General features: G+C 35.2%; 1 protein-coding gene across 1 annotated transcript; it reads left to right on the forward strand.

Annotated features, from left to right (window-relative positions):
* On the forward strand, window positions 1-27,207 carry DSC1 (desmocollin 1; the record flags this gene model as incomplete). The annotated part of the gene is made up of 16 exons (XM_081150368.1): window positions 1-63; window positions 2,649-2,733; window positions 3,983-4,185; window positions 5,400-5,519; window positions 6,369-6,524; window positions 10,243-10,387; window positions 11,575-11,741; window positions 12,144-12,278; window positions 14,644-14,829; window positions 16,447-16,706; window positions 16,859-17,001; window positions 22,919-23,135; window positions 23,583-23,824; window positions 25,047-25,168; window positions 25,886-26,140; window positions 27,010-27,207. The coding sequence occupies 16 exons, from the start codon at window positions 1-3 to the stop codon at window positions 27,205-27,207; spliced, it is 2,697 nt and encodes an 898-aa protein (XP_081006494.1).
* Between the last annotated feature and the right edge of the window lie 304 nt (window positions 27,208-27,511).

Below are 27,511 nucleotides of genomic sequence, written 5' to 3' on the forward strand. Positions count from 1 at the left end.
ATGGCTGTGGCCTCTGCTGCCCCAGGGAGCCTCTTCTGTAAGCAGCTCCTCTTCTTTTTCCTGGTGAGTAACAACCAAAGGATTAAGGAATTCAAGCAAGTTGCCATGCGCTTCCTCCCTCCAGTTTGGGCTTGAAAGAGAGTAGGGGAGGGGGTGGGAAGGCAAAGAAGATAAACTCAGGGGGGGAGGGACATGTCTGAGATAAACCCAAAAAGAGCTGAAAGACTTGGGACTCGGGATGACAGGTGTTTCTCTTACTCTTCAGTGCCCATGGCCAGATTCTTAGTTTTTTAAGGGAATCCCCTGCTCAGTCTTGCTGTGGTGCTTTTGTAAGGAGTAATGGAATGAATTCATTCCTCAGGCATTTGGCCCAGAAGGTTCTGAGGTTTGCTTTTGCTGCTAGTCATTAAATAAGCTGTAGTTATTTAACATGCTTAGTTCCATTATGCTGCAAGAAGGTGAAAAGGATTCTGGGTAGAGATGCGAATTATCCAAGACTTTCTTAATTTTACTTAGGAAGAGCTCAGAGAAGGGTGGAGCTCTTAAAGCAAAGGGTTTTACTTGAAAAAAAAAATTAAAAGAACGTAACAGTCATTGAAAAATAGCGTTAACTTGACTTCCACTTAGTTTCTTTTTGTTTTTAAATATGTTTTTATTGATTTGAGAGAGAGTAGAAGAGAGAGAGAGAAACATCAATGAGAGAGAAACAATGAGAGAGAAACATCGATCAGCTGCCTCCTGCAAGCCCCCTACTGGGGATCAAGCCGGCCACCTGGGCATGTGCCCTGACCAGGAATCAAGCCAGCAGCCTTTCAGTGCATGGGACGCTGCTCAACCAGCTGAGCCACACTGGCCAGGGCCCACTTAGGTTTTTAATAGCTTTATAACTGTGTACTTCGGAGCTAATTTTTCTTTTGGTGGGGAGGGGGTAGAGGGGAGTTGTCCCACATATCTGGCATTTCTGAGTACTGAATTTTCTTCTTTTTTTATTTCAGCAAAATATTTTCATTTCAAATTATATTTTCAAAATTTAAAGATTTTGTTGTATGGTGATGTATATTTTCTCCATGTAAATAATACATTATGTGAGATTGCTGGTTTTGTTCCCATCCTGTAACTGCCTTGGGGGTTATAAAACTCAGAGAGAGACCTACTTGAGTTAGTGTTAGGTAAAAGGTGGGGAATGCTTTCCCAGGATTCACCCAGATTTCTTTTGCTTTTGATCTCTGGTCTGTCCAGCATCTTTTGGTTCATCTGTTGCCCATCTATCCTTCATCCACATAATGAGCAAAAAGGTGTCTGACTCCACCTCCCTCTAAATCACTAAGCTGCTAATTTAGCCTGAAGACTTGGACTAGTACTTCTGGAGACTTCCATTGGTTCTGCTGGCAAAAACAGAACCAATAAAGTGGGGGTCCTGGGCAGGAAGGAAAGAAGAAAAGAAGATGGATGTAGGAATGGGAATGTGGATATATCTTATGAGAATAATGTGTATATACATATATGTGTGTGTTTCTACGTATTTGTATGTGTATATTTGTATATGTATACATATTATGTATATATTTCTAATTACAAAATGCTCTTCCCACATTACATAGTTAGATCTTTAGTAATAGAATTCTTTATGCTCAGAAAGGTTTTTAGATATAATTTAGTTCATTCCTTCACATTAGGAATACGAATATTAAAAAGTCAAATAAATGAAAATGTCTTATGTTTTAAAAAGTGGTTATCTAAATTAAAACTGAAGACAAATATGATTTTTTAAATTGCACATATACAGCAGTGGTCCCAAAAGATCCTAAAGAAATTGAAAAATTCTTATCACCTTGGTGACATTGTAGCTGTCCTAACGTCACAGTACAACATATTATTCATGTTTGTAGTGATGCCGTTGCAAATAAACCTTCTTTCCTTGAACTACTGAGCTTTATAAGACAATAGTTGTGTCTTGAATTTAATTAGAAATCTTTACCCTGTTGAAGGTACTCTCTATGTTTCGAAATATACATACATATATATATATATGTATATGTATTTATATATATATATATATATATATATATATATATATATATATATATATAATGAGATTAGTTTTGTGAATGATATTATTTAGACTTCCATGTTTATGCCCAGCAAATCCAAGAAGTGATGTGGTATCAGTGAATATTTGTGGGCATTGTTCTTTAAGAGATTAAAATGTTTTCAAATATTTTCACTTAATCAACTATACCCTCAAATTTTGGGGGTTTGTAAAAATGTTGTGTACAAATATGTGATTATTATATTCCAGAATTAAGTACTTTTTTATCCTAAAAAATCAGAATGACACTTATGAATGACCTTAGAGATGATAACTTCTATATAAAATCAATGGTTTGTAACACATTTTCTTTAAATTATACAATATGATTTAGGTTTTAAGAACTACTATTCTCTTTAATTTTTTCATTAATACTAAATGACTGTGGTACCGCTAAAGCCACTTTCTTTGCTGTTTCCTTTTAAAATGAATATAAAAAAGGAAGGATAGAAGATTTATTTGTTGCTGAAATTGACAATATTTTTTATCAATAAGACAAAACTGTAATGTGAAAGTTTGTAATTGAGTATAATTTCTGATTTTTTTTCTTTCTTTTGAGGTTTTAATATTGCTTTGCGATGCTTGTCAGAAAATTTCTCTTCAAGTTCCTTCTCATCTTCAGGCTGAAACACTTGTAGGCAAAGGTGAGAAACAGTATTAAGAATCTCATAGTTTTAACTGCTATATATAGCTTCAGGCTGCTCTTGTAAAGTTTGGGATAAAAGCCATATAGTAGCTACCTGGCATAGAATTGACATAAAACGAAAGATGAACTACTTGATTTTTGATAGTGGTTAGAAACATCTAAAGTGCCAAGTTCATTGTATACTTTTCAAGCCAGAAAAATTAGTAAATATCACAGAGCTAAATTACCTTAGTTTAGTTCAACAAAGCAAGACACAAAAACCAGAAACATATTTTAGTTCATGTTGCTTAACCTGCTTCTAAAGTTCCAAAACCAAGATTATTTCATTGATTACATATAAAACAGATGTGTCGAAACTTAAAGGCCTCAGAAAAAAATTTGTGCTTGAGGTTGATTACAATGAACCAATACCCAGCAAGAATTTATGTGATCTATATCACAGAATAGTTTGTGAAAGTCAAATAAAATTTCAACTAGTCTTACTATCACAGCCATACCTGAAGCATAGGATGATTGTTCTGAGTTCAAAGATAACATTCCTTCCATTAAGGTTTTTCATTGTCTTAAGTTTACATTTAGAAAATACACTTTGAGTACAAAAATGGTACCCTTTCCAAGTAGAGATTGCTTGGACCAGTGCTTTAAATTAATCCTTTATATCTTTTTAGGACACTTCAAAGATATGCAGTCTATACTCTAAAGATACAGTAAATATGCTAAATGTATTAAATATAAATCTGTAAAAGAAATATTTTTATAACAAGCACAATGTATACTAAGTATTGAGCTTATTAAACCTCAAAATGATTATTTGCAATATTACTGAGAAATATAAGTACAGACCAGTTTTTTTATTTTTTATTTTTTGCAAAATTTAACTATCAAAAATTATTGCAAACATGTTCAGAATCTACCAATGGCATAGTTATACCACCTATAATATGAAACAAATTTTAGTATGTATACACAAATCCATAAGTAAAAAAGGAAACAATAAATCCAGTGACACTAATAAAATATTTTATGTCTATTTATAAATTAATTTATGATGAAAGTGGTGGAAACTGTGACTTCATTGATTTAATTATTTAATTCTCATGGCCCCTCAGTCTCAGAATGGCAGGTACTCAACAAATTCCAAGTGTAACTTTCTGCTTCTCATGCACTAACTTGCAGTTGTTATTCCTGTAAAACTTGTTCTATCCCTGTTTCATCTTACAAATTACTGCGATTTTTCTTCCCTGCAGTGAACGTGAAGGAGTGTCTCCAGTCGGCGAGCCTAATCCTGTCAAGTGATCCTGACTTCAGAATTCTAGAAGATGGCTCCATTTACACAACACATGACCTCATTTTGTCTTCTCAGAAGAAGAGTTTTTCCATTTTACTTTCAGACAGTCAGAAGCAGGAACAGAAAGAGATAGAAATTGTACTGGAAGCAAGAGGAAAGAAGGTATATTAGGCAAATATTTGGCCATATTAATCTGCTTATGTGAGTCATTCATTTCATAGACTTCTTTCCATGTTAAAGTCATTGTTCTTTAATGCTCACATATTTGTCTGTTCCACTGATAATTCTCACATGTGAATACTAGACAGTTTTAAGGAGTGGCAGAGCTATTTACAAAATGGTATAAAAATGAACAACTCTGTAGCCAGGGAGCAAAGTCAGAATACCAAAGGTTTCAGACTGTGCTTTGAGGTGTGGCAACAAGAACAACCAACCTGTAGAACAAGACAGGGGTGGGTCTAAGTGGAAACTGATTCAGGCTGGAGGTGTGGCACTCCACCCTCAATGCTCTCTCCCAACTGACTGTGGGGGTGAGAGATCTTTCTTTAAAGAGGTGTAGAGATTGTCTAAAGTGTACTCTCCCATCTTAACTGAAAATCCCATGGGGTCCTTCTCTTCAGAAAATGGGGTAATGGCCAATCCACAGGACTGGTTTGAATGTTCTGACTCTAGACTCACTTTCTTGCAGTGAGTGGTACAATCAAGGAGAGGGAACGGAGAAGGTTACTGGAATTCACACAAATCTCACTTTAAGCCCACTCTACACATGAATTCGGTCTTATAAAAATCAGTTATTAATAAGTGATTAGATTTATGAGACTTTCCCATCTAAATTCCTTTTGATTACAGGAACTCCTCTTCATCAAATTTAAAATATGCCTCAAGTTTTCAAAACATTGTTTTATGTCTGAATTGTAAGAAGTCTCCATATCATGTAAAATAAAACATACTTGAAGGAATGCTGACCTGTAGCTTTATATAGGTATCCAAATGCTTTTCAATGCAGCTAGTATTTTCTAAAAATTTGGTTGTACCACTTTTAATGGAATAAAATAAATTCTTAAATATTTGTTAATAAATTATCTAATTTTAAGGAGTGTATACTTCTCAAGATGGCCTCTTTACCAATACCTTCCACAGTTCTGATTACTTAATTGATTAAATCAGGAATTAGGTGAAACTGGTTCTTACTTGTATGTGTGTATATGTGTGTTTATCTTATTAATAAAATAATAAAAACAGAAATAGCCTGGGGTTGGTTATCCATGATATTGTTATGTATACCCTTACTTATTTTCATGTTGATATATATGCAAAAGTCACAGTTCCTAGAATGATAAGCAATACTATATTTCTTTCTTTCTCATCAAATGCAGGTTCTTAAAAAGAGACATGCCAAAGACACAGTCCTCAAGCGTAGCAAGAGACGATGGGCTCCTATTCCATGTTCACTGATGGAGAATTCATTAGGTCCATTTCCACAACATGTTCAGCAGGTACATTTTATCTTGTTTAATTTTATGTTAGAGGGTGGGGTGTGTTCTTTTTGTTTTGTTTTTTTGTTTTTAAATCTTCCATTTTAGCTGCACAGTATTTTGAATCAGGGCTTTAACTTATTGGTACTGATAAGGATCATCTATTCTCCAAAAACAGGGTCCTTTAGAAGTGAGTCAGTGTAATTTGTTACTTTCCTCCAGAAACTGTATTTAATACTTAGAAAATGTTCCATATTTTGAGTTTCTGATATTCTTACATCTATACCCAGATTGTCCTAAATACCTTACCAGACTTTAGCATTCATGAACAGAGGACATGCTTACAGATTTTGCATAATTTAACTCTCCATTTATCACATATCTTCACCAAAAATAGTCCAATATTTCTGTTTACCAAAAAGGTGGTGTCACTGCCACATAGCTGCAGTGTAAACATAGGCCAGCTTTGAAATTATTGAAGAATTAATTGTGGGAGGAAAGTTGCATTATTTTGACTTTTTTTAATCACAAAGATTTTCATTCCAAATAATTAAAAATTACTGACACTATTACTATAATTTATATTGGAATAAGAACAAGTGAATAAGAATTGTAAGTGTATAATTAACTCCATAAATTTTCCATAAATATGCAGATAACACAAAAGAATTTGGCATCAAATAAGTGATAGAGTTTGTGGCTTTGCACATTCAGAATATGAATAAGAATTTTAAAAATATAGGACATACTGGGTAGATAAACAGAGGAAAGAAAGAATAGGTTAGTAGAAACAAAAGCAAGTGATAAACCATCACAAGATGTTAGGTTGAAGATTTTTTTTTTATCCTAAATTGTCACTTATTGTTATAGGTTCAATCTGATGCTGCACAGAACTACACTATCTTTTACTCCATAAGTGGACCAGGAGTGGACAAAGAGCCCTTCAATTTGTTCTTCATAAATAAAGACTCTGGGGATATTTTTTGTACACGAAGCATAGATCGTGAGCAATATCAAGAGTTTCCGGTAAGATTATTGGATTACCTATTCAGAATTATGTTGTTTATTACTGGTTCAATATTTACAGAGTTGTTTATGTATCAGAAGAATCAATGATTTGATTTCATATTTTAAATATTGTTAATGAATAATATAAACTTCAAATTTCTATTGATGGCATTGATGAAAAAAGACAATAGATATCATAAGGGAAGAAAAGTGGGGGAGAACTATAGAAAATACAATGACAGAATTTTAAAGGACAGGTTCTGATCTGTAGAATCCTAGAACAATAAATTTTATTGAGTTCAAAGTTCTCTGCGATATCATAGTTCAAGTATTCTCAAGCCTGCCTGTACTTTATAAATGGCATGAGCACTTTTTAAAATTTACTGATGCTCTGGTCTATCCCCAGAAATTCTGATTTAATCATTCTGAGGTGGGGCCCAGTCAAGTGAAAGTGTAGCCTAACATTGAGATATGCTGCTTTCGCCTCTTGGGTAGCATTGTGCTTTTCTTCCTTTCACTCTGCCTGCCTTCAGCAACAAGAATCTTGAGTATCACTTTATTTCCTTAGTAATCCACAATAAGCTTACCAATTCATTTTATTCTATCTAATCTTACCCAAAGAAAAATTCAAAATTTTCTGAAAAATTAAATCTTTTTTTTTTTCCTGTTTCCGCTTCACATTACTCCTTAGTGTTCTAATGTCTAATCTCACTTACAAGAGAAAATCACAATGAATTTTGGGGTGATGTAAAAGAAACTATTAAGCAGTTGGTATTTTGAATTATAAGAGAGTGTAGTAAAGAAATTCTTTGTTAAAGGAGCACATAAAAGGGAAACTTATCTCATACTTGGGCAGTCCAGAAAGTAAAATCTTAGCAAACATCTGAAAGGTGAGTAGGAATTGGTGGCTACATAAATATGGCCATGAAAGAAGTTGATGGGATGGGAAGAAGGAGGTAACTAAGTGTTATAAGCAGAAGTATCAGCGATAGAAAGACACATTTGTTAAAAAGAAATCAACAAGAACAGCAACAAACCCTGGCTAGATGTTGTTTGAAGCTGAGGAAGAGTGTGGAATAAGGTCCTTACATGAAGGACCTTAAAATTCATGCTAAGGACCCTGGCCTAACAGTGTCAGGGCACCAGATAAGATACTGAAAAGCTTCCTACTCTTTCTTTTTAAAAGATTTATCTTTATTGTTGAAATAATTACAGATGTCCCCCTTTTTTCCCCCATGGACCCCTTCTACCCTGCACCCAGCCCCCTCCCCAGGCCTTTACCACACTATTGTCTGTGTCCATGGGTTATACATATATGCATATAAATTCTTTGGTTAATCTCTCCCTATTTTCTTATTGTGCTGATATCATCCTGTTTATGGATGTTATTATGTTAATGGGTTTTGTGGTCTTCAGCTGCTTCTCACTGGTAAATCTGCTCTCTTGACTTATTGGGATCATTGCCAGAGAGAACAGGGAGAGGTTTGCTATTTTTGACATCTTTTAAAGGACAAAGGAATAAAGTGGGAACTAGACTGTTAAACTATTACTTTTAAGTTTTTTTGAAACTGTTGATTTAATGACTAAATTAAAAAATATTTATAATTTCTTCCTCTGTTATGTGAACATCGGTGGATTTTCCTAGGAAGCTAGACTATGCTTTAAAGTTTAGCTACATTTCTAGTTTAAATTATCTTTACAATAAAGATTTCAATTGTGATTTATTTTGTAGATATTAAGCTCATTTACAGCAAGAAGTAAAACCAGTATCTGAAATAGTACCAAAAACAAAATCACCACATCTGAATCAGTGGAATATGAAATAATATTTACTTTTAGTTAAATATCAGGGAATATTATTATTTAAAACTGCAAGTGATTGTATGGTGGGAAGCAGATGATGATTTTCACTGAAGAGAAAAACTAGCAAAAATTGTGTAAATTATAGCAGAATGGGCTTAGCTCAGGTTAGATATGGAAATATGTAATGCCAATGTGATGAGATAGAAGAATTCACTATAAGTGATTCTATAGAAGGTTTATGACATTTTTTATAGATGGCAAACTTAAGGGGTAGTTTGCCTTCTTAAAAGGCAAAGATGAGTGGAATTGAATACAAAGAGCTATTTATTTAAGAATTACCCAATGTAAGGGTCTGTGTTAGATGCTTTTGACACACAAATATCGGAAAGACTCAGGCTTTACCCCTGAGAACAACTGTAGTCTAATCGAGACATAAAATGATTTCCCATCTTTTTCTAGCCACAAACCTCAAAATGGCAGCAGTTTAAAGAAAAAAAAAATCACATCAAATATGAGGGGAGAGGGAGAGAGGTTGAATAGCATGGCATCTGGATGCGATGGTGATGATGATGATGGTGGTGGTGAAGTGGTGATAATACACTCCTGTATTATACTCCTGAGTTCGGAATTTATTGAGAAATAAGATATAGGGACCAGACTGATGGAAATCAAAGTATAAATTTTATTACTCAAAATAAAGTGACAAAGGGGACAGAGAGAGCATGGATGGCTATTTCAAAACTTCCCATCCTAGAGACTGAAGTGGAAATTCCTCCTCCACCATCTTAGCATGAACAGTGAAGATGAAACGTTGCCTTTTAACACAATAGTGAGAGTTTTATTGTTACTTTGGTTGAAGATAGGCAGATTACTGAATAGTGTGGTTAAAGAAAGTCATGACTAAGGTTGTGCTTTATGGAAATGAACCTGACTCCTGAGTTCTACCTAGAGTCGAGAAGGCCAGTTAGAACAATTGCAGGAAAGTTGATAGGACAACATGTTGGTAGAACATAACATGAAAGTTGGTAGGATACATTTGGAGTCACATGAGGATGATGGCATTGAGAATACAAAAGGGAAGATAGATGATAGAGACATAGAAATGCCATAAATGCTTGAACTTGGCAACTGACTCAAAAGGCTAATGAAAGAGAAGGAGGAGTTAGATACCTGGAATTTTAATTCTGGTTCATTTTAGAAGATGGTTACGGTAGGGAAATCAGGAAGAGCTAGTTGTGTGGGGAAGAACTGAGTTAATACAGATTTCACTTTGGGCAGGTTTAGTTGGTCCTATCAGTGAAGAAAATCTGTTTAACTCAACAACCATTCATTGAACACTTAAGCATGCACAAACCACGTAAGAAGACCACAGAAATAATTTTATGGTGGTTAAAGGGAAAGGGTATTAAATCCTGGCATTTGAGGTCAAGATACATCATTTTGAGATGGAATTTGGACTATGTATATGTATTTATTAGCATTTTATTACACATGAAATGCATGTTTTTGGTAGAACAATAAGAAAATGCAGGTAAAAAGAGAAAAACAATAATTGTATCGCCCAGAGATAATTGATACATCAACTGCAAGTAAATATAATTGTATTTTTTATAAACTTACAAAGTACTTGTTACTAGCATAACTGGGGGAAGTCTACATGCATTCTAACACGCAGAACAGCATGCAGTTAACTCAGGGAGTGGAAGAGCCTCATTCAGCTGGAGTTCATGGTACGTGGGGGGAGAATGAGAATGCTGAAAGAAGATTAAAGCCATAGGGCGGGCATGGACTGCGCTGGTGTGCTGTCTCTCCATTGCATAAGTTCTTAGTCGCCTATACCTTTTAAACATTATGTCTTCCCCCAACTGGTAGGTTTAATTTGCGCATGACTTGTTATTTAAGAATCAGCTGATGGTGTTTGTCTGCCTTTCAGCTATATGCCTATGCAACGACCGCAGATGGTTATGCACCAGAGTACCCACTCCCCCTATTATTCAAAGTTGAAGATGACAATGATAATGCCCCATATTTTGAGAACAAAGTGACTATCTTTACTGTGCCTGAAAATTGCAGAACTGGTAAGTTCACATTTTAGGAAAACACTAGATTTTTGCTTCAATTGAAGTACTCATTAATGTTTTAAGCACAGTTATGCTAAACATGTTTAAATGCTTGACTTTCAAGGATATTCCACATAAAACTTTGTAGTCTTATAAGGTCATATACTCTTCAAATGCAAACCCTTTTCTGCTCATTTTCCTATACACATATAGAAGGTAGCTAATACATAAAGCTACTAACTTTGTTAGATTAATCCACAATGACGATGAATGTGTGACAAATGCTGTTTCTGTTTTCTAATTTGACCTTGTACTTATGTGTCACAGATGTAATTATAAAGCAATGAATAATTTGAATATAAAGTCTCAATACATTTTCAAGGACCCAGAGATACATCACAGCTTGGAAAGGCTAATCTGACTTATAACAACATATACGTTGTTTTACTTGGCATCTTTTTAAGACAAACTGAAAAAATAATTTAAACTTGTTTGATGCTATGGGCAGCCAAAATTGTGATATTGCTATACCAAGGGCATAACAAGACTATCTAGTTTTTTAAAAATCTGCAAGAACTGTTGTTAATTCTTAGCTCCTTTAGCCTGTTGTCATTATGTGTGTACATTTAATATTGCTCTTCCAAAACAAGTGGTTTGTTAAAGCAACATTCAGTACACAGATTTCTGGGCCATAAGCTTGACCAGTGATACTCAGACTGATGCATATTGTTTGTGTTTAACATTTATTAATAATTACTTGCATATACTAATAATTCATCACATTTATTAAAATATAAAAGTGTAAAATCTTTATCATATGCAAAGCTGTACTATTCCTCTAATTAACATTATCAAGTTGAACTATAAAGGAAACAAGATGTACAGAAAAGGTCCCATCCAAAAGTGGCATATGAACTGGGGTAGTGGGTTTAGAGGAAGAATTTGAGAACCACTGTTTCCAAGGGTGTGGTGAATGTTCTAATATATGTGGAATACAAATCATGTTATTCACAGTAATCACTTAATTGAAATTTCTAAGCAAGGGAAGTTTAGAGTTTTGGAGAGCATTTATACTCTTCTACTTATCTATAAAATTGATATACTTGTGGTTTCAGGGAGAATATGCTATAACAATGCCTTGATTTTATTTTTGTTTGTAATATTGTTATTTTAAATTGTTGACAATATCGGATTTATTTAAACAGGAACTTCAGTGGGAAAAGTGACTGCCATAGACCTCGATGAACCTGACACTCTACATACACGTCTGAAATATAAAATCTTACAGCAAATCCCAGATCATCCAAAGCATTTCTCCGTACACCCAGACACAGGTGTCATCACCACAACTTCACTTTTACTGGATAGAGAAGTAATGAACTGATTAATTAACTTCCCATCACTAAACTATATTTAAACTGATAATGAACTACCAGAGAAATTACAGTAGGGCCCCTTGTGGCCACCTCTTCAAGCATGCCTCCATACAGGCTGTGGTTAGGGCTCCTTTGGACACTTCCTTTGTTTGTACAGAGAATTTGGGAAGGTACAAGGTATTAGATGAGGTCTCACTTGAGATCATTGGCTTGATTTAATGTGTAAATGCTGAAATAGAAAAAAAATAGCTTTCAAATTTTGAAATGTCATCTTAGACACATCAGCTTCCCATTGTCTTGACTGACCAATCTCTTGCTCTATTTTTATTTATGCTGGTTTCTTGAGGAAAAAAATGTTCATCAATGTTTCTTCTCATTTTTTTTTTTTTTTTTTTCAGAAATGTGATACATACCAGTTAATAATGGAAGTACGAGACATGGGAGGCCAACATTTTGGTTTGTTTAATACAGGAACAATTACTATTTCACTCGAAGATGAAAATGACAATTCACCATATTTCACAGAAACTTCTGTGAGTATATTGCTGTATTCGTTTATCTAAGTTCATTTACCTCTTCAAAAAACAAATTTGGAATTTGGTAGCTCTGTGAGATTACACATTTTGGTTTTAATAACTACCACTTACAAATAAGATAGGCAAAAAGAATGTGATTTCTGTAAAAATCATTAAAGTGCCAGTTATTACTGGATGCTAGGGAAATAACTGCTCCCTTGGCCATAAGAAAGCTTCTTAGCCCTTGAAGCTGTTCATGCATTTAGTGTTTTCTTGGATGCCAAGCCATGGTACCAGATTCCTTGCATTTAAATGCCTCTTATAGGATGAAGGAGAAGAGCTGTTATTTATACTTCAATATCTTTTTTTTTTAATTGTCCAATGTGTTTAATATTGCATGTGTTTAATATTGCTGTAAGTGATACGTAAGAGTTCAAAGGTGGACATAAACCCATCCCATTCCAGATTACTTTTTTAAGTCCTCAGATGTTCTCTATATGTTGATTCATTTATACCTACAATCAAGAGGAAGAAGTTGTAGGTCTTTCAGTGGATCTTTAGAACTCAACCTTCAAGGCTATAAATTCACTAATATTGTGGCAAGGACTATCATATGGAGATTAATAATCATCATCTCTTAGATGAGTAGTCCTTTAGAATAGAGAACACTTTCTCACTTATAATCTTATCTAAGTCTTATTGCAATTATTTGAAGTTGGTACTATAGCCTTGTTTTTTTTGTTGTTGTTGTTTTTTTAATATATTTTTATTGATTTCATAGAGAGGAAAGGAGAGGGAGAGCGAGATAGAAACATCAATGATGAGAGAGTCATTGATCGGCTGCCTCCTGCACGACCCCGACTGGGTATTGAGCCGGCAACCTGGGCATGTGCCCTGACCGGGAATCGAACCCCAATTGCCTGAATCCTAGGTCGATGCTCAACCTCTGAGCCATGCCCTGCTGGGCAGCCTTGTTTTTTTAAATTTTATTTTTTTATCACCATTTATCCCCTCTATGCCCTCTTCCACCTCCCACCCCCTCCCCCGCAATCACCACACTGTTATCCATATCCATGATTTCTCTCTCTTTTTTCCCTTTTTTGCTCAATCCTTCCATCACCCCCAACAGCACCCTCCTCCCCTCAGACACACACCAGAGCTGTCTGCTTGCTCTCTATGTATGAGTCTGGCTCTATATACTTCAACATCTTAAGATGTAAAAAGACTAGCTTCATATCCTTTGCTCTGCTGGGAAGTCAGTAGCACAGGCTGGCCCACCACCATCTATATGCAGGCTCTTCCTTTGTCATGTATGAGCAAACTTTCCCTTTGGAACTACACAAAACAAAAAGCATAGATAGGAAGAAAATGCCGGGAAATAGTTCTTCTTTCTTGTCATTTTAGAAAATGATCTTCATTTTTTCATTAATCTGTATCAGAGTACAAGTCAAAGAAGGGATAACCTGCAGTGATTGGCCATCCATACAATTTTTTACACTAATTGCTATAACTTGTAAGAATAGGTTTTATTCCATATTTCATATGAGGAAATGAAAGGTCAGTTAAGTAACTTGCTTATGATTTCATTCCTATAAACCAAGTGAGAGAAAAACTGGGATTAGATTCAAGATCTGTTATGCTCCAATGGCTATCAGGTTGTCATTCTTCTCTGAGTTCCTCTTACATCTCTAGAAGATTCTGATTTACTATTTTTTAGTCTTTTAATTATCATATGCTTCCATAACCTTATTTATTTTTTGGAGGTGGGGGGAACTATGACTTAATTTCTGAAAGAGAAAGAAGAAAGAAGAAAGAAAGAAAGAAGAAAGAAAGAAAGAGAGAGAGAAAGAAAGAAAGAAAGAAAGAAAGAAAGAAAGAAAGAAAGAAAGAAAGAAAGAAGAAAGAAAGACTATTTCCTTAAAGTGTTTGCCAATGAATCAAAAGTAAATTTTTTAAAAATTGACATAATAACAGGTCATAGAGTAGTAATAAGAAATCAATATAGGTTAAATTATCTATAAATATTGAAGGCTAAATATATTAACATAAAGCATTTATTAAGTGCTTGCTGTGTCTAAAATGAGGTGATAGACTAAATATTATAGATTCAGAATAGAGACAAATCTGAGGGCTTAAATGAGTAGATAAATTGTCTCAGAAAAGTTGGAAAGTTAAGACATAAGTTAGTCTTTCAAGGATAAGTAAGATTTGAAAAAGTAGTGAGGAAGGAAGTAAACTATACATTAAATTTGTAAATTCTTCCCAATATATGACTGCACATTTTTATATTACTTTGCTTTCTTTACTTTAAATATAAGTTTTAGAGGAGAAAGTCATATTGTTAAAGCTATAAATTTATAATAACAAGGGACAATTGTTTTAGTATTTTACAGAAGTAGAAGAAAACAGAATTGATGTTGAGATTTTACGAATGGCAGTACATGACCTGGATTTACCAAATACTGCTCACTCAAAGGCTGTATACAAAATCCTACATGGAAATGAAAATGGAAATTTCAAAATTAGTACAGACCCAAATACAAATGAAGCAGTCTTGTGTGTTGTCAAGGTAAACAAAAAATAATCAAACAATACTTTAAAAAACTCTAACTTAATTGATATATAAAATTCTAACTTAACTGATACATAAGCATTTTTATATATGTACATGTATGTGTATAAATTTCTGTGTGCACGTGACTAGAGAATTACAATGCGAAGTTGAAATGATTACATTGGTTTACAAAACTTTATTATTATTATTTTATTATTTTTAATATATCATTATTGTTGAGAGTATTACAGATGTCTCCTTTTTTGCCCATTGACCCTCTCCACTCCACACCTGCCCCCTCCCCAGGCCTTCACCGCACTATTGTCTGTGTCCATGGGTTATGCACATATGCATGTAAGTTCTTTGGTTAATCTCTTACTGCCTCCAGCCCACTGAGATTTTCTCTCTTAGAGAAAAAGCATGGCAGGTGCAAAATTCATTGTTCTTTAGATGAAACAAACCAAGGCAGAAAGATATTGAATTGGTGACAAGATATTAGTCTTAGAAGCATTCTTAGATGCCCACTTGTCCAAAACCCTTATTTTATAGAACAGAAGACAGAGAGAAATGGAAGAATCATTATTTGAAATCAAACGTCTTGACTTTTCAGTTCCCTCTATGGTCATATAATACTTTTGTCTCTCTGTAGTGTATTTTATAAGACAATTCACTAAATATAAAGCAGCTATTCCCTCTATATTTGAGGTAGCCAGTGCTTTAGGATTTCAAAAATTTAATGGCAATTACTGGCACCTACGATGATTACTTTAACTGAACCTGGTTCTGTTCTAAGTCCTTCTGCCCATAGCCCTCACTAACCCGTTACATCCCTCCCTCATTAATTTCTTAGAGACTGTATTGTCTTAGAAGCTTAATGCATGAATTGTGCTTCCCTCATAAGATTTTTAGAATATGTCCTTTAATTATTATATCGCCTATTCCTTCCCTTTCTCTTTTCCTTTTGATGATCTTTTTTTCAGGATACTTCTAGGTTCCTCTCTTTTGTTTTCCTTTTTTGTTGTTATCTTGATGGATTTCAGTCTCTATTTAACTATTGTTTTAGATTCTTTCTAATTATTTAGTTTAAGAACTAAATATTTGTTTAGGAACTAAGCTAACCAAATATAATGTGCTTTGAAAGGTGCTACTAAATAATATCATTATATCTTTTGATTCATATACTCAGATAACTGCTCCATTATAACCAAATTTCATATGCTAGGAATCTATTTTATACACTTAGCTTGGAGGGACTATTGCTGTTTGGGTTATCACTGTTATACAATTTGATAAGTAATGAAATAAATAGTAATCTATTTGCATTTAGTCGAACATTTATTCTGTATTCCTATTAATATTTAAACTTGTAATGTAAAAAATGAAAGCAAGACCTTTCCAAAGTAAAGTGAGAAGAACAATTGGTTAAACTTTAAAAGCAAAAATTTTGCATTTGATCATGTTTGTCATTATAGGAAGCTAATTATTAGTCTTTAACTACATTAACATTTTCTTTTGGCAATATTTTATACATAAAAATGATATTCCCTTTTGTGCTAAAACCTGGAATCATGGTTATAAATCTTCCATATATAGTGTTACATATTGACTAACCAAAGTATGTTTATTTAACAGCCATTGAACTATGAAGTCAATCGCCAAGTTATTTTGCAAATTGGTGTAGTTAATGAAGCACAATTCTCTAATGCACCAAACTCACAACCTCCTACTATGTGCACTACAACTGTCACTGTTAAAATTAAAGACAGTGATGAGGGCCCTGAATGCCAACCACCAGTAAAAGTCATTCAGAGTAAAGATGGCCTCCCAGCTGGCCAAGAACTCCTTGGATACAAAGCATTGGATCCAGATACACGAAGTGGTGAAGGCTTAAGGTAGTGTATTTTTCAAAAAGTTCCTTATTTTTAATTGTGATGTAAATTGATTTCAAATTTAAGAAAGTTCTCTGTGTTTTTCAAAATGACAGATTTTCGAGATTATGTCCATTTTTTGGTTTGAACATTTACATTTGCTTTCTTAAAATTAGGTATAAGAAGATAGGAGATGAGGACAACTGGTTTGAAATTAACGAAAACACTGGTGACTTAAGAACTGTAAAAGTGCTAGATAGAGAATCAAAATTTGTAAAAAATGATCAATACAATGTTTCCGTGGTTGCAACCGATGCAGGTGAGTGCAATTTTCTAGAAATAAAATGTAAATATAGAATAAACTTTAAAGGAAATCTTGGGGTGACATTTTTTTATTTCCAGATCAAAATTTAATACAAAAAATGTTTGCATTATGATTGCTTTGTTTTTTGGAGACCACCCAATTTAGGCTCCAGTGCATCAATTACACAAAGGTAGGGGGTGGGAGTCCAAGTTTCAAGTTCCATATTACTTGGTCTCTGCCTTGGGCATGGTGGCATCCTCAAGGATCTCCACTGTTTTTCAGGAATATAGATTTAGATTACTATGAGTTGATCATGATGAAAGTGTTGGAACTTCCTAAAACAGTTGTGTTCAAGGTAGGTTTGTTTTGAGCCTCTCTTAATGGGGACCAAAACTTTTGTCCTATTTCCTAAAGAAATGACTAGGCAATGACTCTTGAACAAGTCTTTTGCTGTAGTGTGCAATCTTTTTCCAAGGTTAAATCTAGAACCTATCTTGTGAAGAAATGGCTTTCAAATGTCCTAAAGTAATCTCTCAGAACCCTTGTGGACATATACTCCAGGCAGCAAACCATTTTGAACGTATATCATTGTTGTATAATTGGTGTGTTTGATGACCATTAGATTTTCTTTTTGTAATTCAAGTACCTGACTTAAGGTTTGATTGCTGAGGCATCCACTTCAAAGATGTCTGTCTCAAATAAATGTATTACTAGCCACAGGAATAGAAAAGGGACAGGCTGCTTTCCCCACTCCTTGTTCTTTAAATTCCTGTGCTTATGTTTTAAATTCACCAATAAGGAATGAGCCAGTGAAACCCGTTTCCTCCATCCTGATCTCAGGGCCCTAGAGAGAGCTTTCCTCCCCCTCCACCTGACCTCATCCCCACCCCACTGCACCCTGTGACCATGCTGTGTAGCCCCTGGTGTGCCATGTAACTTCTTGTTTTTTAAAACAAGTAATAAACTTGTTTTTTCATAGTTTCCTGAGAGCATCTTGCAATCATAATGAGAACTATAGTGGCCAGTTTAGCATAACATTGGTCATCCATAGACTGAGACTGGCATACCTACTTTTAATATAGCTCTTTCAATATAGGGAAAACAAACAAAGAAACAAACAAACAAAAACAACTACCAAAGAATGGGGAAACCATTAACTGAGAAACAGAATTAATGTTGTCATTGCTCTATAATCTTGAGTGAATTGCTGCTCCTGTATAAGTAGAAGTGAAACCTGAAAGGCTCAAAAACACAATTATGCTGTCAAATAATAATTTTTTAAAAAATATATCTTTATTGATTCCAGAGAGAGAAAGGGAGAGGGAGAGAGAGAGATAGAAACATCAATGATGAGAGAGTCATTGATCGGCTGCGAGCCTGCAACCCAGGCATGTGCCCTGACCTGGAATCGAACCTCAATCTCCTGGGTCCTAGTTCGACGCTCAACCGCTGAGCTACGCCTGGCCGGGCAAATAATAATTTATATTTACTCATTTATTCCACAAACGTTGATTGTCTAGGCAAGTTACAATGGAAACTAGAATTCATAAGGCAAGGTCAAAATCTCATGTGATATTGCCTGGCTGGAGTGGTTCGGTTGGTTGAGTGTTGTCTTGTGCTTGGGAAGGTTGATGGTTCAATTCCCAGTCAGGGTACATACCTAGGTTTTGGGTTCAATCCCTGGGGGGGCCACATAAGGAAGGCAACTGATAGATGTTTCTCTCTCACATCAATATTTCTCTCCCTCTCTCTCTCCCCTCCTCTCTCTAAGCATGCCTGAAGATTAAAAAAAAAGTCACATGATATCAATTAAAGGATTATTATATTCTCATAACAGGTTCCATGGCATGAAAACTTTCCCCATAAAAGAAAGCATGACTATCGTAAGAAGTAAATCAGTTAAGAGCTGCCCAGATTAAAAGATAAAAATAGGAGATTTCACAGACACACAGAAGCTTGGTGAATGAAGTACTGTTTGGAGCAATGGAAAATATGGAGAACAGAAATAAAATATATTAACTTTGTCTTTTAGTGCTAACACAAAGAGATGAAATACCAAATATAAAATGTATGAATCTATGTCCCAGGCTCATGGATAACCTGGGTGGGCTCAAGAAGAATTAAAGATAAGGGTGTTATACATTTTAATGGAAAACCACATAATAGCATGAAGGATTCTGTTTATTTGAACTTTAATCCATTAATATATACTTTCAAGGGCCAAATACATAAATAATTGCTTATATTTCCATATGAATATTTAGTTTTGATGCTCATAAATACTTCAGGATGATGACCTAGGTATTCTTCCAGCTTTTTAAAAACCCAATTTATTTCCTGGTCTTCCTTGTGTCAGTCATTTCTGTCAGTCAGGCTGGTTTCCCTGCTGCCACTCTAGAAAGCACTGTTTTATACCCCTCTTCCTAGCATAGCACTGCTCCTTCTATTAAAAATTCAGGTCCCTTAACTTCTTCAAAGGAATGGCATTGGCAGCTTCTGCAGCTTCTGTGCTTGTTCCCACTAGTGAGTGTTTAGCTCTTCTCTTATACCTTTTAAGCGCTCCTTCCCTGGAATGTGTTAATCATCGCAGGTGTTACTGAACTAAAGGGGTTCAACACCCAGTCCAACTCGAACAGGAGCCTGCAACAAAGAAAGTAAAGGTTTATTTAAGGAAATGGCACCAAGCCCAGAGTCACGAATGAGCAACTGCTCTAAGACCTGGCTCCCCAGTGGCTTTTAGGGGATGGATTATATAGGGGAAAAAATCATTAGTCATGGTGACCAAAGGAGTTAGGGTTCTGGTTAGAGTTGTGGTCTCTGCTGATTGGTTGGTGCCAGGGTAGGGTAGTTGATAATTGCACCTGGTTCTGATGTCAACCATGGAGGTGATTTATCTGGTTTTGCAAGCATGTGGTCTGTGGGGTTGTTCAGCTTTTCTGGGTCTGGAGGGAAACATAATTGAGGCCTAAATGTTATCTACAGTTTCACTGAAATTCTGTGTCTCTGGTCAACAGACCCAAAGCTTTGTTTCTAAGATTGTTTGATATTGACCAGAACCTCATTGTCCCGTGCCCTGAATGATCAAGCAGGGGAGTGGATACGCAAGGGAGAAAGAGGCAGGTGAGGCAGGGTGCGGATGAGGCCAGCTTGAATCAAAGGGACCCCTTTTCTTTGCTAAGCCGTCCCTTTCCCAAGCATCTTGTGGAGTTTTCAGCATGTGTGCCTAAAGCATGTACTGGTATTTGTCATTCTTCTGTGTGAGTCTAATGACTCTCTAGGTCACGGCGGCATCCTCAAGGATCAAGGTGGTAAATTTCACTATCGAGAGCTTTGCAATTTCAGGCGCATAAGTGGCACTTCGAACAGTTAGTTTTAATACAGAAAATTGAGTTCTAAAGTTTATTAAGTGTTTTGCTATATTTAGCAATTAAAAACAATTTTCTTTTTCTTTTTTAAAATATATTTTTATTGATTTCAGAGAGAGGAAGGGAGAGGGAGGAGAGATAGAAACATCAATATGAGTCATTGGTCGGCTGCCTCCTGCACATCCTGTACTGGGGATCGAGCCCAAATCTTGGGCATGTGCCCTGAATGGGAATTGAGAGGTGACCTCCAGGCTCATGGGTCGATGCTCAAGCAGGAGACACACTGGCTGAGCTGTAAAAACAATTTTCTTAAAGTAACAAATATTTAAGTGCCTTCATGTGGAAGAAATAAACATTGTGTGTGTATAGTCCATAAAGACATGAACAAATTGTGTACAATGATTAGGAGCCATAGTGCAGCTTGATAAGAAAGAACCTGAAAACTTTCAGACAGTTAAAGAGTTCCGTGCAAGGAGTGGGCTAATTCATAATGCAGTGAAATCCTGGTTCCTGAAAACACTTAAGTGGTAATGGGGAGACTTTGATCTTCAGAGTCTCTATTGTTGACATGTTGTAAGTTTAGATTATACTTAACCCAAGATGTGCTTTCTGTCCCAGAGACTGTGATGTTCCTTTCTCACTGATATTTGCCATTTGCTTGTATGCTTAGTTTAAAGTAAGATTTAGAGGTAGACAAACAGAACTCACTCAATCAATCACCATATCACAATCTGCAACCATTATCAAGATTTACTTTTTTTGGCTCTATTTTTCAGAAGTAAGCTGAAAACTTACCATCAGTCTTTTGAGGTTTTAGAAGGCTTCTAAAACTTTATTTCACCTCTGACTTTGACTGACATCATTTTAACAATGTCAAGCATTCTGTCTTTAACAATATGCTTAAAACAGAGACTGAGATAGAAAACAAGATTTATGTGATAAATGCTGGTTAATTATAGGATTTAATGAGTCTTGATTTGCTTTTGGGTGGTTGCCTTATTTCTTATTAGACTTTTAAAGTGTGGCTTCTCTCTATTGCTCCATTGAGAGAAAGGGCTCTCTGTTAAAATTTTTTAAAATTAAGTCATAGCACACGTGTTGACTCAGGTTGTAGTGTCCGTAACTACATTTTTTCACTTTAAAAAAGTTCCTTTTCCATAACTCACTTCTTTGTTAGTTTGCTGATTTTGACGTTGTTATTTGTATTTGTATTTATTTACAAATTTCTGGCAGTTTCAAAATGTTTATATGCTATTGCGGATTTCTCCTTATAAGAGGTATATCTCTCTTTTATTTCTAGATATTTTTAAGCTTGTTCACATAGAATGGTTTTTAACTAGGTATAGACAGTATTTATCTTTTGTAATTAATTTAAAAATCACTTTTAATAAATTAACTGTAATTATTCAACAGGAAAAAAAATCACTGAAATATACTACATTGTATGGCTTAAGTGACATTTCAAACTAAAACGAAAAAAAGTGGATTTCATTTGTGTATGATTTATAGCAATCTTTAAGATAAATTTACCATAAATGCTCCAAAATTTAGACGAGCATTAAAACAAAAAATTTAAGAAATTTTGTCAATTATTGTTTTATTTCAATTTTGAAAGCTTAGTATTTATTGTAGTTTATTATCTTATCACAAGCAGTAATATTTGAACATGTTTTCTGAATTTCTTTATCTATTAAACATAAATGATAGGCACTATTTTACTTAAAAATATTTACTGAGACCTGTGTGAAGCATCAGGCCCTCTAATGATAAGAGTTCCCATTCTCCAGGACACATTCGTTGAATTAGGGTGGGGGTGCAAATTTATGTTTACAGTTTATTTAATTAAGTTTTTTTTTACAAAGTCTAAAAATATTCAGTGCTTTCTGTGCAACGTGCCAGTATTAAATTACAAGTTAGCTAACACATACCAGACATTTCAGTAGGGCTCTGAAGATGAAAATGACTTAGCTCTGAGGATGAACAGGGCTCAGACAGTGTGTGAGCCGAGGGGCCAAGTCTTGTGAGAAATGAAAGGGGAAGAGGCCACCGTTACCCGCGGAAGTCACCGCGAGTTTCATCAGGGAGGGAGTGATACCTGAATGGATTCTTAAAGATAATTAGGCCTCGTCAGGCAAAGAGGAGAAGTATTCCCAGCGGTGGCAACAGAATGTATTAAAGCAAAGATGAGGAGGAGCACACCTGGTGGGTTTGATGACAAATTTCACAAAGTTTGAGCAAAGAATATGTGAAGAAAAGGGTCAGGAGAGGAGGCTGAAGTGATTGCTGACCAAATGTAAAGTCTCTGTATTTTGAGCATGAATATAGCTCTTCATACAGACAGATGTAAGAAACCGATTTTACTTTCGACTGATTATCCTGTTAGTGACATAGTGCCTAATCTCATACCTTCCCATTTTAAAAAGCACCTGTCATGATTTTGTGCTTGTAGGAACGTGATCTGGAAAATGTGAAATTCAATTTAGTAGAAAGCGGTCAAGTATGTATCATAGAGATGGTGGAAAACAGATTTTTAAGTGAAGATATGTCTTATTTTTAACTTTCCTTAGATGGCAGATCTTGCACTGGAACCTTAGTTGTTCTTTTGGAAGATAACAATGATCACTCACCACAAGTTGACAAAGACGTGACGATTTGTCAGCATGCTCAGGATTTTGCTATTCTCTCACCTATGGACGCAGACGGGCCTGATAATGGTCCGCCTTTTGAATTCATTCTGGATAATTCTGTCAACAAACATTGGACCTTAGGAACAAAGGATGGTGTGTAATTATGCTAAATCTTATAATCAACAGAGACTTAAGATGGCTGATGGTCTTGACTTTCACTTAACTTCATGATAATAAATGAATATTCATTTCAGGAAGTTATTTTATCGACCCCTCCCCCCACCAGAAGAATAATACCTTGCTTTTTAAAGCAATAATATATTTGTGAAGTTTAGTCTCTTGTTTTGAATATATTTTAAGAAAAACATATAAATTTATCTTAATATAATATTTGAATAACATGTGAAGTATAGATTAGCCTAATATAAGCATAAGCAGTCTCATTTTTAAGAAAGAAAAATGAACCACTAGAATTTTTCTTCTAAGCTAAATTCTGTGCCTCCTATCCTTTCCCCGCCCCAAGAATAACAAGTCAGAATAATATTGCTATTGAAAGGTCATATTAATACATATTCTCTGTCTTCTTTTTCCCTCCCATAGGTAGAACTGCCATTCTTCGTGCAAAACAACATCTTGATTATAACTATTATGATGTGCCAGTCACAATAAAAGATAGACATGGTCTTGCTGCAAAACACATATTGTCAGTCAGAGTATGTGACTGTACAACTCCATCTGACTGTAGAATGTCTGTTAAAGGGCGTGACAGAGATGCTAAGCTACCAAATGTAATACTTGGAAAATGGGCAATTCTTGCCATGGTGTTGGGTTCTGCACTGTTGCTATGTAAGTATAATTATCTAGAATGTGTTAGCTGAAAATTTTTTCTACTTTAAAAAATATATATGCCAATTCTTTATATTAATGACATTTATAGCCTTTGCTAAATGTACCCTATTTATAATCTTACATGTCCTAGATAATTTAGGGTTCTGAGTCATAGAAGAAGAAACATGTCAATAAGAGCAGATTAAAGTAATTTTCAGAAGTATAGCCTTAGTTCTTCCAATAATTGTCTATGAAACACCAGGTAAATAATTTCCTCTTCTTTGAGCTGTTTTTTCCATATGTAAAATGAAGGGGTTGGATAAAATTAATATTAAAATTCCCTCTCATACAAAATATTAGTCTCTCAATCGGCCAAGCTTATGTAGTAGTGAATGCACAAAAAGAATTAGTGAAATTATCAGTGTTATTAATGAAGTGATATAGCATGCATTTTAAGACGACTCCAATGAGTGGGAAATGGTCATATGGTGAGCCACTGAGGAAAAGCAATACATGCAAAGAATGCTAAGATTTTGCATTCTGCAAACTGTTTTTTGGAGATCCAAAAGCAGTGGAAATCTTTGCCCACACTTCCCTCCCTCTCTTCCACCTCTCTCCCCCTTTCTTTCTTTTTTTAATGAATAATCTATTTGACTCTGCACAACCTATCTGCATTTATAAACTTTTCACATAGTCTTTACTGTGCCCCAATTCAATCATTCGTGTTTCGAGTTAAACTGGATGTTCCCCTTAGCACTATGTTAGTGACGTACACTTTCAAAACCAGTCACTGATTTTATATAATTGCCTTTCCTGTTTGTATTTATGCCTAATGCTCTTTGTTTTATGGTTCTAAGTCCCTTGAGTATGCTCTGTATGGATTTAAAATACCAATAGTAGTAGCTTCAACTCAGTGAGGAGGAACTAAGAGAAACATTTAAGGTAATTCTGGACTTGAGAAGAAAACTATTCATAAACTATGCTCACTTCACCCTTCTTACTATTTACTGAGGTTTCTTATTTAGCCTAATAATACAATCTCACTAAAAAAGTGATAATTATATACTAGTATATTTGTTAATATTCTGTTTTTAATTTTATGACCCAAGTATCTCAATTTATGGAATAAATCTTTTTAAGTTCTGTGAAGAAACTTTTAAATAATCATATGATTCAAATGATTTAATATATATCAGTATGAAAAAATAATACTACTTACCTAAATATTTTTATTTTTCAGGTACTCTGTTTACATGTTTCTGTGTTACTGTTAAGAGAACAGTAAAGAAATGCTTTCCAGATGATGTAGCCCAGCAAAACTTAATTGTATCAAATACTGAAGGACCTGGAGAAGAAGTAATGGTAAATCATATTTCACTTTTTTTTTTCCTTGTATGGGGATGTAATGATAACAGCTGATAATAAGAGTTGTTTATTGAGCACTTACTATGCCAAACAGGTCTCCAAGTGCCCTGCCTGTGTTAACTTATTTAAACTTCATAATTCTATTGTATTAGTTTCCCAGGGCTGCCATAATAAAATACCACAAACTGAGTGACTTAAACAATAGAAATTTATGGACTCACAGTTCTGACTAGAAATTAGAGGTCATGGTGCTGGCAGGGACATGTTCCCCCTGCAGGTGTTAGAGAAGAGGCTGTCTTGGGCCTCCCTAGCATCCGGCAGTTCCTTAGCTTATGGGAGCATAAAGCAAATCTTCAAATGGCATTCTCCTTGTGTGCATGCCTGTCTCCAAATTTCACCTTTTGGATTAGGGCCTCACCCTAATTGAGTATGACCTCATCTTAATTGAACTAATTACACCTATAATAAGCCTATCTTCAAATAGAATCATACTCTGAGGCATTAAGAGTTAGGGTTTCAACATATACATTTGGGGGGGACCACAATTCAACCTGTAACACCTACAATATGGGTGTGTTATTATCTCGGTTTTATGTATGGGGAACTGAGAGGCACAGCAAGGAAGTGATTTGCCTATGGTGGGAGAGACATGAAAGCAAATTGTTAGCTTTGATTTTATTCATTCGTTTTATAACTCTAACTTTTTTTTTCCAGGAAGCAAATATTAGACTCCCCACGCAGACAACCAACATTTGTGAAACAAGCACGTCTCTTGGCACTCTTGGTGGCCAGGGAGTCAAAACACAGCAAAGCTTTGAGATGGTCAAAGGAGGCTACACTCTGGATTCCGGCAAAGGAGGTGGACATCAGACGCTGGAGTCTGTCAAGGGAACAGGACAGGGAGTAACAGAGACCGGCAGATACGCTTACACCGACTGGCACAGCTTTACCCAGCCTCGGCTTGGTGAAGTAAGTGCCCATGTCTTCGGGTTCATATTACATGGACGTTAAACACTGTTTATAAATCAGGATTGCCCAAAAGTTTTACTCTTCATATACCTGGAATTCATTACCTTTTTAATGTTGAATTATTATAGATATGGATGTCAAGTCCAAACCCAAAGGAAAAAATGATTTTTGTAAAGTTCAGTTTTTAAAATAAGGTTTACAAAACTTTAGGAGTGGCATATGTAGGCATGTTTAGAAAGCATAAAAAGACAGATAGCGTCTTCCCTAAAAATTACAAGGCAAATCACCTAGAGTGAAATATTTGTTAGAGAGAAATGTACAGGCCCTAAATTATAAACATTTTTCAGTGTGTTGAATCCTTCGCGTGGTTATAAAATCCTGGCTGTCAACATCAGCCAGATAAACTGTTAAGCTTTTATTTGGGGTTTTAGTTTCTGGTTTTATGTTCAGGTAATCAACATAGGTTAATATTAGCCAGTTTAATATGTTACATTGTTATAGCTATTTAATAGAGTATAAACAATAAGAATCATAGTCAGTATTGGTTTCCCCAAAGTGCCAAGCTACAGAGACCCATTTCACGTATACAAATCTGATGCTCAAATGGGCAATAGTGAATTGTTTGTGTGATATATGTGCAGCTTTAGTTTTCATAAATGTTTTCACTGGGAGCATTTATATATTTGCTATATTTTAAGAATGACCTTTAATATAGACCAATCATGTGCATTTTTTGTATGTAGGAATCCATTAGAGGACACACTCTGATTAAATATTAAACAGTAAAAGGTAAATCTAAGACATTATTTTTACGCTACTATGATTAGGTGTTTTTAAAAAAGAATAAAATGTGCTCTTTTTTAATACAGAAAGTGTATCTGTGCGGCCAAGATGAGGAGCTTAAGCATTCTGAAGACTACGTCCGCTCCTACAACTATGAAGGAAAGGGGTCCATGGCCGGCTCCGTCGGCTGCTGCAGCGACCGGCAGGAGGAAGAAGGCCTTGAGTTTCTAGATCACCTGGAACCCAAATTTAGGACGCTGGCAAAGACATGTATAAAGAAATAAATGTGCCTTTTTAATACAGTAGCATCTACACATGCATACATAGGAGTTTATTGAATGTAAAATGATAGCAGCCTCTGCTAATGTGTTTGTTATTGGAGGTAGACTTCGAGCGATGTGGATAGGGTTACAATACATATTAAGCTCCCTAAATTCTCTTTGTCTGAAATAGCTTCCACGGTCTCTGGCAATGGCCGTTTCGCCGGTTCCTTTTCTCTTGCAAGCCTGTCCGCACTGCCCTTTTCGGCGCTGCTGCGCGGTGCTGACTCGCACCTGTGTTATCTGTGGCCTGTACGTAGGAAGAGCA

This window comes from Miniopterus schreibersii, assembly GCF_964146895.1.
Source record: "Miniopterus schreibersii genome assembly, chromosome: 10".
In the NCBI taxonomy this organism is placed as follows: Eukaryota; Metazoa; Chordata; class Mammalia; order Chiroptera; family Miniopteridae; genus Miniopterus; species Miniopterus schreibersii.